We start from the raw sequence: 12477 nt of genomic DNA, 5'->3' as shown, positions 1-12477 counted from the left end.
TATCAAAAGCATTCCTCTTTGTACCATTTTGCCTATTTAGTGGGAAACTTATTTTTATTAGAGAGAACCACTTCCAACAAAAGTCAGAAGAAGGAACAGAGGGAGGAATACAGACTAGCTTGCACATATTGTGAGGTAGCCATGGATGACCATGGGCGGTGGTAGTGTCAGGGTCTGGAGCTTCCCTAACTTGAAGAGAAAACCTATTTTATGTGGTAGTTCAGAAGATCTCTCCCTCCCCTTTTTGGCACCAGTTGGTAAAATAAATTGAAAACAAATTATTCCTAGAGATTAATTTTAAAATTTAATCTGAAAATAAATTATTAAAAGAATTAAATGCATGCATCATTTGCAGAAAAGGTTATAGAAAACAAAAGTAAAATAAAAAAACACACCTTTATTTCCATCCACAGAGGCAAGGATTTGAATCCTTGATACCATTAACACTTTGAAATACTTTCGGATCTCATTAATTCTAGTAAATATAGTCATTACTTTCTATTCACACAAAAGGATAAAGTAATTTAAATGAAATCAGGGTATTTGAGAAGTATTTAGAGAAACTTTATTAAATCAATAAGAATTATGTGTAATTAAAATAGCTCACACACAGATGATGATTTTAAGGTACTTATTTGTTTTCTCTTGAATTATTCCCTCTGTGTTCCTTATCTAAAAAGAATTTCCAAGGCTAATTAACTGAATAAAGACTTAAGAACTAAACTAAGGCCCAGCTATTTTGAGTTAACATGACATCACTGTATTCCCAATGCATATTGATGCATTTTTACATTTCTTCCATCATTTGGAAGATGAGATAATGAATACGGCCTCTATTGTGCAGATATGAGTGCAAACCCAACATATTTACTGAGAAGTCTTTAAAACAGGCACATATACTGCTCAAAGGGGAGGTGGTTATGTTTGCAAATTTCCATGAAGCCATTTGGTAGACTGTTTGCAGGTCTACAGGAAATTAAAATATTAATTTACACCAGACATGTGAAAAATGAAGGCACATCAAGTAGTGTAATGTCATCTTGAAGTGCTGACATTTTGGTGACTAATGAGAGAGATAAAACTACTGGCAAGCAAGCAACTACTCAAAAACATCTGGGAGCCAGGAGCCAAGGTTATAATGGAGTAGACATGGAAACATTTCATTAAAACGGTATGGACAGAATAAAAACACAAACACCACATACTTTTAAACTTAAAATCACCTCAGTACAAGTCAAAGGGCCAACAGGATACAAATGATCATCCACAGAATCAATGTTTCTAAATACAAAGACGAGAAGCTTATACTGATCTCACCGTTCCATAGAACTTATACATTCATTGTTCTCTAACTTGTAAAAAAACACATACAAAGCAATTGTTGGTATAATAAACCATGGAAACTGGGAAGATTGAGCAGGAACGCTGTGGAGCAGGGGTGGGGAACCTTTTTTCTGCCAACGGCCATTTGGATCATCATTCTTGGGCGATACAAAATTATCAACTTAAAAATTAGCCTACTATATTTGGTCAAACACTTCATTCACCCATAATGCCTTGGCAGGACCAGACCAAATGATTTCTGGGCCCTCCTACGGCCCAAGGGAGAGACATTCTCCACCCCTGCTGTAGAGAATCCAATCCCAAGTTGTTTGCCAAGGTTCAGTTCAGTTTTTCTCTAGTGCTTGATAAGTCAAGCTGATCTTAAAGGTAAGAGTTGGAGATTTTTCTCAAGATAGTGGTTCTCAAAGTGTGGTCCCCAGGCCAGCAGCATTGGCCTCCTCTAGGAACTTGTTAGAAATGCAGATTTCCAGCCCTACTCGAGCAGAATCTCTTGGCCTGGCAATCTGTGTTTTCACCAGCCCTCCAGGTGAGTCTGATGTGTGCCAGTGTCTGAGAACCACTATTCTAAAGACAGACGACGCTAGACAACCATGACTTAAACCTTCAGGAGAGGAATGACAGTACAAATAATTCCCGGTGGTTGAACAGGCTGGAAGGACCATAACTGGATGGGATTCACCAGCAGCCAACTGCAGCTTAGTCACGAAGATGTTCAACCAGTCTTTCCTCCCTGGAACCCTCTTGCATTAGTACACAAAGAGGAATGTTTTGTATGGTGCCAGTGGTGTGATAGTGGCTTTTCTTCAGTTACTAGGGATGCCACTGTTTATAAAGAAATCGAGCATTGCTCTCAACAGAGTTTCTCTTAAACCATCCCAGGAGATGATTTTTTCTTTTTTGGTCTGTCTTCCCTGAATAATTGTGTTTTGGAAATCTATATGGTGTTCTAGTCCAAAACTTTAATTATTAGTTACTTCCACATCAAACATGAACATTACAGTACAAGCACAGGAAGAAGATCTCACAGTTTTCTAGATTGGTCCACTAATGAATGAGGGAACACAGCTTGTTTTCTTGTTTTGTTTCTGAGGAAGCATAATTATAAATGAGTTCTTTACCAATTTCATAAATCTTGCCCAAGAGCAGCTCATATTTCCAATAAAAAGTGCTTAAAATAGTCTCTTGTATTTTAAGGCCACACTAAAGCTCACTGGAATCACCTACGTGGAAGCCAAGCACATCTAAGTTCTGAATTTGTCTTTTGCCGACAAAATAAGTAGGAATATGTAGCTTTATGGCACATGGTTACAATGGATATTGACCTGATGCCCTCAGTACCTGGATTGTTAAACAATTTTGTCTAACCAGTACTTACTCGTTAGAGTGTGCATTTGAAAGTGGTTATTTATTTTGTATATTCCCAAACTTAGATGCAGACCTACAGATTTAGTACAATATACTTCCAGGGAAGCAAGCAGAGAGGCACTGTTGGCTGTGGTCATAAAAAAGGCTCACAATTTGTGCATGTCGTTCCAGACGCAGACTGCCATGGTTTTCCTGCATAACAGCTGGCCATGAACAAGATTATTCCATCATTTCCACCTAATTGGCAAATTTTCTAAATTACCACTGAATGTCTGCTTTAAGATGGAAGTTTAGATTTTATTTCTGAACATTCAAAATGTTGTGCATGATCTTTCTGTATAGACCAGTAAACATGATCCTTTTCTTTTTTAACCCTATTTAAAAATCCCCATAAAATTATGGATCTGGGACATCAATCAAGTATTTTTAACTCATTTTAACTGTAATTCCTTGAGACAATAAAGTGTTTACTTGGTGCATTTAGAGAATGTTGTAGTATAGAGAGCTCTTTTGCAATCAACTTTGCCATTTACTGGTTATCTTGGGCAAATTTCTTAACCTCTCTGGGTCTCTTCCTCATCTAAAAAAGCGAGGAAAATACCTGTTTCACAAGGTTACTGTGAAAATAAAATATGGTAATGTAGGTAAATGTACCTTGGCAGTAGCACTCAACAAATCTCACCTCCTCCTGCTGTGTGTAACTTTCTTGCTGTTGTTACCAACTCCAAACAAAGGTCTGTTCAGTTTGAAGGGACAGACATGCGTGGGCTTCCCTTCTGAGAAGCAGTATTATGATGTATTTGGGGGGAAGTCAAAGTTATCTATTATGTAATTGCAGTTAAAGCCTATATCACTCTCAACTGATGTATAAGCCTTCTCCTTAAAACAAGAACAAAAAACCCAGTGATTTAAAGGTACTTTTGAATTCTACCACTCTGTCATGTCTGATTGAAAATACTTTAATTCGAATGTTGTGTATGCTGGCATCAGTCATGGCCAGTCATGATATAGCATACAAGGTAAAAGGTGCCTCGTTTTGTGTTGATGGAGAAGGCTAGAGAATAATCTTAAGGAGAGAGAGAACAAGATGATATAGAGAGGCAGCTAAGCATCTTTCAAAGCTGATCAGGAGAGGCAAGAAGAAATCTGATGAAGACTGTGATATACCTGGCTGAGCTGTTCAGTCAGGAATTCTTTTACACTTTGAGTTTTTCAGGTGTTCATGATGTGCACTTTACCAAAATATTAGAAAAAGAGAGCAACTCTCATCCTTAGGGTAACACATTTAGTAATAAATATCGGCAACTAAAAGTAACATGCAAAATCTTATTCTGCTTAGATCTGTAAGTATGTGGTAATAACTGTTTTAACTACAAAGGCTGACCTTGGTCTATCAGAAACCGAGACACCAGGAAGAGTGTGAGGGACTCACTGGGCACTCTGGGAAGGGACTCATGTCTACCTCTACCAAGGATTCCTAATTATCTCATTTTCTTCCCCATCTGTGGGAGGATTCAACCGACTTTGTTGTGACTTGAAGTCTTGTTCATTAGCGATTATTTGCATCAACTAATGTCATTTTTGAAAACTGCAAATACCTCTGGGAAGTATTGCTGTGACAGTTAATTTTCTGGGTGAATTCTGATGTAGCTGCAGAACAGACTATGTAGGGAATGAAGGTGGGCTACAGAAAGGGTGATGGGAAGGGACCAAAGCCTCTAACAAAAATTATAGGTAAAGAGCTGTGTGTGTTCCCTCATCTCTTTACTCTTGGTACCCACAATCAGGTTAGTACTAGAGCAGTGTCTGGATAGAGTATGAGGTAAACTCATTTTCATAAACTAGCCTTGGATCCCATAATAGAGAATCTGTGGGAGAATGAATTCTGATTGCTAAATAATTAGTGAACATACTCTGGGCCATGGCATTGATAAACTGAGACTGGCTTCCTTTGAATTTTCATACTTTACAAAATGTTCATATGTAACAACCTTTCATAATTATCTGATTTGATACTCTACCAAAGCACCCTTCTTCCCCGCCCTCACCTCCAGTAAATTTTGTAGTACTCACTGGCTCACAAAAGAGAACTGAACTTAAGATAAGCTACAAAAAGAAACAGAACAACCCTGGTGTACTGTATTTGTTTAAAAGTATCTACCAGATTTTCAATTCTACTTACAAAATATAAAAATTCAAAAGCACTAACACAGCTCAATTGCTATCCCAACAATTCATTGTTTGTTACAAATAGTTGACCTGTTTCTAAACTCAAATTATTAACTAATGAGTAAAAACTGAATGCGAAGAGTGTGTTTTGGGTTTTGTGGAACTGAAAAAATGCATTCTGGATTCCATGGTGATTTTTAGGTGGCACACTGAACGGTAAAAGTTCCTGCTTTTAGATTGCCTAAGTAAATCAGCTCTGTCTTTCTGGTAGCCTTGTGGATAAGTTTACATGTACCAGTACTGAGTTAAATTGTCAATTTCAAATCCTTATTTTAATATTGAAGAGTTGATGCTCTATTTTTAAAAATGGTACATTCAATTATGAATGCATTTTTAGGAGCTGGGAAAATTATAATGTATGTCATAACAACTAACTCTGCTAGAATATATATGAATGAGTGACTGAGGAGTTTCAACTATTATTATAATTTAAGAAATATTAAATATATAATACATAATAAGATAAAGGTTTCAGATTAATTTGCTAGTAATATTTAAGAAAAATATTCATTTAAAATATTGGGCTGAATAAGAGGACCTCAGACATGGGGTAAATGGACTTGCCAGAGAGGAGAAATATTTTAAATAGAAAAAAACTAAATTTCCTAAACTTCATCCTGTGTTCCCTTCTCCTTTAGTTTTCTTCTGAGACTAGAGCTTGTATAACAGTAGAAGATTAAAATGATTTCGTCATAATCTCCTTTCCCACCCCACCAGCTGTCTCCCTACCCCACACTGCCTGCCCCTTCCCTGAGAAGTCTGCTCACTGAATAGAGAACTCACTTCCTTTTCTCCAAAGGTGTAGATAGCAAATGAGTTGCATTTTAATGTTTTGTTTTCTTAAAAACCAAATGTTATACCTTATGTTGAGATAACTGTGGAGCATAGAAATGCCCGTGCAACAAGGGACTAAGGCACCATTTTTTCTTTCCCTTTTCTTTTCTGCCTTGGGAGCAAAAGCAAAGACTAATGGGACCGCCAGGTGACTGGTCAGTCAGCAAATGTCACTGGGTGTCAAAGGCTGCCATGACACCAACTTAAAAATCTGCCAGGAAATAATTTTCTTCCATTAGAAATAGGGAAATAAAGGCACAACAGTACCTTATACAAAGAAGTTGGTGAGTACCAACCAGAAAATCTTGACAACTTAGGACAATTTTGAAATGTTCTGGAATATTTTACAGAGAAAGTCATCCTTTTCTTGATTATGACACCTAAGAATATATCTTTCTAGCTGTTTTCTTCTCCACCAAATGCACAATCATGACACAAATCTTTCTCCAATGACTAATGTTTGGTACTAGATATATGCATGTTTATATATCAGCTTGACTTACCAGCAGATATTTTCTTAGTAATTGCATTTTTAAAAAAAGAATCAAATGGATCAATGTAGTTTTCAAAGGAGTGGTCTTTGAAAAGGGACCCATTTGGCAATAACATTGCAGGCAAAAGCATTGGAAAATCAACTTCACGATTTAGGAATGTGTCAAAGGAATGGAGAAACTTCTGAAATAATGTGCAAAATCAGAGTATCATTTGTCATCTAGATACAACCTTAGTATCTAGAATGGCCCCAATGCAATTAGTTAGGGAGCAGCTGATTGTTCTCTGAGACACTAGTGTCAGTGGAGCTGGTGGTGGGGAAAATGCTGTCAGTTAGATTGGCAGGCATACTCTAACCCTCGCTGCTGAATTTCTTCAATGTGAGTCTTCTACACAATGATGTCATAGACACGGCCCACTCTGCCGAGCCACTCCCTCACAGCCTGGCGAACTCTGATGTCCGTCACGTGACAGGTCAGCTGGCTGATGCATGGGAACACTGCTGGCTGGAGGGCTGTGAAGGTCGGGTCTGGAAGGATCTGAATCTGATTGAGAACTGTTAGCACCATGTTGGTCCACGCCTAAGAGAAAGGATTTAAGAGAATCATCAGCTTTCTCCTTGGTTTCATTTGAACTCTCAGGTGTGGCTAAGCCCTGCCAATTTGCAAATGAGTTTTCTCAGGCTTTTAGGCTGTAAGAAATTAGTCTTTACTAATAAATTGTCATTTTAACTTCACATATACAGAGACTTACCTAACACTAGAGGCCTGGTGCACAAAATTTGTGCATGGGGGGTCCCCCTCAGCCAGACCTGCACCCTCTCCAATCCAGGACTCCTCAGGGGATGTCCGACTGCCAATCTGGGACCACTGGCTCCTAACTGCCCCCCTCCCCCCGCCTGCTGGCCTGGTCGCCCCATGCAGCCTGCTGTTCAGTCATTTGGTAGTCCCTCACTAACCTCCCTGCTGGCCTTGTCTCCCCACACAGCCTGCTGTTGGGTCATTACTGTGATGGCTTCCTGGGCAATTTGCATATTCTTCTATTAGTATAGACTATGAATACCTTATTTTTAGATTTCATAAACTATAAACATCTTATTTAATCCTCAGTTTTAAAAACTCTTGCTTTTTCATAATGGGATTTCTATAGGACATATAACACTTTTAATCAGCAGTCACTATAATGCCTAGAAAACTTGAACTAGATCTATTTAATATAGGATAACTTTTAAAATCATAAGCAAATTTCCAAGACATGAAAAACAATATGATATGTTATTTGTCAAGAAGGTCATCTGTTAAAGAATAATCAGACATCACAGTTTGACTGGACTTTTGCAAATCTAGTCTATGATTTTTGTGCATTCTGAATTATGAAGTTGATACTTTAGTGGAAAATAACACATCTTACAAGTGATTCATACTATTTCTAAATTTATGTTCATTCAAAGAATATATCTCTGTATAGGTTCCTAGGACCCAAGATTGTCTAATTTATTATGCCCTTAGCAAGAGTCCACAATTTCAGGAAAACATCAGATTGTTTTTAAAGGGCTCTCTATGACTCCAGATCCCCTCTATTTGTTTTCTCCCCCATCTCATCTATTCTTAAATTGAATAAAACAGTACCAACACTGTTTCCTTCTCAAGCTCATTTTTTTATGTACGATGGAATTACAAATATGAAATATATGAATGAACAGGCACTCAGAGCCCTCTGAAGAATGAGAATTTTTATGTGCTCTGGATGGGTTAGGAAAACTTGAGATGAAAACAATTCATCGGCATAACCACCTTTATATTATTCTTCCTAACTATGGAATTTCTTCAGTGCATCTTCAAATGATAATCTCAGGACTCCATACCAGCTAAAGTACACCCATTAAAAACATATTTATTGTTGAAAGTATTACATATGTCTCCTTTTCCCCTCCATTAACCCCTTCTCGCCCATTACTGGCCTTCACCACATTGCTGTCTGTGTCCATGGGTTATGCATAGATGCATACAAGTTCTTTGGTTGATCTCTTCCCACCTGCCTTTCCTCTGAGATTGACAGTCTGTTGCATACTTCTATGTCTCTGGATCTATTTTGTTCATTATATTCCACATATGAGTGAGATCATGTGATATTTCTTTCTCTGACTGGCTTATTTCACTTCGCCTGAAGTACACCCATTTTATAAGTTTTGGCTTCCATCTTACTTCTCAATAATATCTGTTATAACCCATAAAAATAATTCCTGAAATTTTCTAATAATAAAATGTCAGTTTCACAATGACATCACAGATACAGACATATCCTAGTCTTAGCCTCAGCCAATCCTCTGCCTTTGGAGGGAAACTGGGTCTCTTATTGGTGTCCCTCAAATCTTGGACAGTGTATGAGCGCCCTGTGAGGGGGCGTGTGCATCGTTAGAAACCCAGCCTCCCCTGCATTGCTGGGGCGTCCACCCGCACTGTCTGCCCTGCAGGGACCCACCTGGATCTGTGCCTCAGCGTCCCTCACAGACACACTCAGGGAGCTCCCGGTGGAGCCGGAGCGGGGCCTCTTCTCCCGCAGCAGCTCAGGGCCTGCGCTGAAGGAATGCCGCATCTGCCCTTGGTCCATCAGGTGCTGGGGACGCTGTAGCAGCGGGGAGTCCGGGCCCCTGGGGCCCAGGGCCTCTCCCTTCTTCTCCACTTTGACCTCTTTGGGGAAGGAGGGCAGGTTATGCTGCTGTTTCCTCTTTTTGTACTCCGTCATCAGCTTGGAGATGGTTCTGTCGGCCGCCATGCTGTATATTTTGTTGCCCGCGCTCTCCCACCACTCTTTCTTCCTGCTGGGGTCCTTCTTCTCCACCTTGGGGCTCGGGGGCAGCATCAGTGTCTCCCCACTGCCCACCCTCAGGCTCGGGGACTCACCCACGTGGTCCCGCGTCTGGCTGCGGTCGTCCTCAGAAGGCGTGTCTTTCCCAGAGAACCCGCCAGTGGACGGGGTGGAGGACTCGGACTGGAAGGAGGGCAAGATGAAGAACGGGTCGCTCTTGAGGATGGGTGCCTCCTCCAGGCTGTTTTCCAGGTCCAGGTGCATCTGGATGTAGTGATTGCACAGCTCCATGCACAGCTTGTGAAGCCGCTTGACCAGCCACACCCAGTCCGCGTTGCTGATGGGCTGCACACTCAGCGAGGGCATGCGGGCCCGCCACTGCCTCTTCTCCTTGCCCCTGGGGGGGCTCACCTGGGCAGTCTCCTCAAAAATGTCTTCGTCCTCTGATGAGCACTGCTGGGAGGAGTCTGTGCTCCTCTCATCGTCCTCGAAAAGGACTTTCTTCACCTGCTCGGCAGTGATGGTTTCTTGGTTGGTGAGAACAGCGCAGACGAGCGCGTGGAAGTAGATGTTAAAGCTCATGGCAGACTGGCGGTAGAGGTTGGCGGCCCCTCCAATGCCAGACACTTTCTTCAGCAGGCACTTCAGGCCCGGGCTGGTGTCAAACTCCCTGGCTGTCCGGTAGGAGTCCAGCAGCAGGTCGAAGATGACGGCCAGGTTCTGCATGGAGATGTACCGGAGGAAGCCGGCCAGCTTGGTGTCTGGCACTTGGATAGTCTTCTCCTCTCCAGGAGAGGGGCCTTTGACAAACTCTTCCAACAAGATGTCATACAAGTTCTGGAGTAACACCTGATGAGACAGTAAGCTCACCACAATTTCCCTGAAAGAAACACTTCAAATGGAAAGAAAGGGACTAATTAGTAACCTCCTGCCTTGAATGATATTTTAAAGGCATTACATATTTCAGAATGACATATGCAAAATCACTAACTAAATTACTTGTATTTTTAACACCTTCTTTAAAAAAAGGGCATTACACAATAACCATTTTAATAATAATAAATGGAATTCCTGACACTTTTTAAAATCTAGGAGCTATAGAAATAAGTTATGACACTAATTAACAATTATCTACAAGCCTTAGAAAAATAATAGAAGAGTTTTATAACAACTGGTTTATATAGGCATAATTAGGATACATTTTATATCTGAGTAATATGTCAAATAAAAATAGTTTCTGTTGCTTTATTAATTTTAACTGGAATTTTTTCTTAAACCCAATATTTTTAGTAATCTCATTGAAGTTTAGCTTTCTAAGGACAAAAACAGTTTAACTATTAATGCTTTAGATGCATATATGTAAAAAGTTCAGTGCTTCCAGCATGTGACATAGAGAGCCCAATATTTTCATTCTATTTCTGTGAAAAATGCCATTGGGATTTTAATAGGGATTGTATTGAATCTGTAGATTGCTTTAGGTAATACGAACATGGAATATCTATTTCTTTGTATCTCCAATTTTTTTTAAACAATATCTTCTGTTTTCAGAATATAAGTCTTTCACCTCCTTTGTTTATTCCTAGGTATTTTATTCTTTTTGGTATGTTTGTAAATGGGCTTGTTTACTTCATTTCTCTTTCTGATAGTTTTTTTTCTGATAGTCTTTAGGGTTTTCTGTGTATAAAATCATTTCATTAGCAAATAGTGACAGTTTTATTTCTTCCTTTCCAATTTGGATGTTTTTTATTTCTTTTACTTGCTTGGTTGTGGTGGCTAGGACTTCCAGTACTATGTTGAATAGAGTGGCAAGAGTGGGCATCCTTGTCTTGTTCCTGATCTTTTAATCTTGCACTTTTGAGTATGATGTTAGCTGTGGGTTTGTAATATATGGACTTCATTATGTTGAGGTACTATCCTTCTGAACCCATTTTATCGAAAGTTTTTAATAAATGGATGTTGTATCTTGTAAAATGCTTTTTCTAAATCTACTGAACAGATCATGACTTTTATCCTTTATCCTGTTCATGTGGTATGTCACACTGATTTGCGGATGTTGAACCGTATTTGCGCATCCCTGAAATGAATCCTGCTGGATGGTGGTGTATGATCCCTTTAACATACTGTTATATTTGATTTACTAGTGGTACACTTGAAAAATGAGTGACTGGGGGAAACCAGGCAGAGAACTGGAGAGGAGCATGTGGGATATTGGTAAAGCTCTATTTCTGAAGGTGGGTGACAGGGTCATAGTTATATTTTGTATGTACCACACACTTGACTAAAAAAATGTACCTAGAAGTTTCACTGAATTGGTTGCATTAATCAAACTGCTGTATTAAGCATCTAACTTTTGGAAAAATCACACTCTCTCCCTAAAATGGGGCTAGTTTTGATTCTGGCTCCACCACTTGGGAGAAGTGGCTCAGCCTCTCTGAATGGTAGTGGGGTTCTAGCTACTGTCCTTCACATATTGTGCTCAAATATTTATCAGCATCACCTGTAGTTTGTTGGAAGTTTAAATTGGAAAACTTCAGTAGTTGCTTTCATCTGCAAGAACAGTTGTCTTTAAGCAGGATGGTAGTACAGGCACTCCTCATTTTATTGCACTTCACAGACGTTATGATTTTTAACAAATTGGAGGCAAGATCCTCCACCAGTGAAATAATTATGCCTTGTGTTGTTTTTGTGCTACTTGCTTTATTGTGGAACCAAACCTGTGATATCTCTGAGCAGTGCCTGTATTTAAAAAGATCAAGGTTTGCCCTAACCGGTTTGGCTCAGTGGATAGAGCGTCGGCCTGCGGACTCAAGGGTCCCAGGTTCGATTCCGGTCAAGAGCATGTACCTTGGTTGTGGGCACATCCCCAGTAGGGGGTGTGCAGGAGGCAGCTGATCGATGTTTCTCTCTCATCGATGTTTCTAACTCTCTATCCCTCTCCCTTCCTCTCTGTAAAAAATCAATAAAATATATTAAAAAAAAAAAAAGACCAAGGTTCGCAGGGCACATGTGTTTTGTCTTCTGACAGCAGTGTTGCTCATAAGAACTTTATGTATGTCTCATTGTATTTCTCACTGATACCTCAAAATTAGTTATTTTTAAAAAGTTATATGTATGATGCTATAGACACACAGAGATGTGTCCCCAAATTCAAATGTTGAATCCTAACCCGCAGTACCTCAGAATGTGACTATCTTTGGAGAAAGGTCTTTAAATAAATAATTAGGTTAAGAGATGAAGTCATTAGTGGGGACCCTAATCCACTAGGACTGGCATCCTTATAAGAATGGGAGATTAGGACACAGGCAGGTACAGAGAGAAGACATGTGAAGACACAGGGAGGAAACATCCATCTAGAAACCTAGAAAAAAACCAAGCCTGGAGACACCAATTTCTGTTGTTTAAGCT

General features: G+C 39.7%; 1 protein-coding gene across 2 annotated transcripts in view; it reads right to left on the bottom strand.

The window, feature by feature from the left end:
* Positions 1-5583: 5583 nt before the first annotated feature.
* The window catches only part of ARFGEF3 (ARFGEF family member 3), a 149088-nt gene continuing 142194 nt past the window's right edge, over positions 5584-12477 (bottom strand). Inside the window, exons 33-34 of one of the 2 annotated variants that reach the window (XM_080665273.1) lie at positions 8746-9964; positions 5584-6845 (exon numbers count right to left, since the gene is read on the bottom strand). In XM_080665273.1, the coding sequence (XP_080521399.1) occupies positions 6654-6845; positions 8746-9964 (1411 nt within the window). In that variant the 3' untranslated portion in view covers positions 5584-6653. The remainder of the gene's footprint in view (positions 6846-8745; positions 9965-12477) is intronic. The other variant, XM_080665274.1, reaches the window with a different exon arrangement.

Source organism: Plecotus auritus (genome assembly GCF_963455305.1).
Source record: "Plecotus auritus genome assembly, chromosome: 4".
Classification (NCBI taxonomy): domain Eukaryota; kingdom Metazoa; phylum Chordata; class Mammalia; order Chiroptera; family Vespertilionidae; genus Plecotus; species Plecotus auritus.
This window is presented reverse-complemented; position numbering and strand designations above follow the sequence as displayed.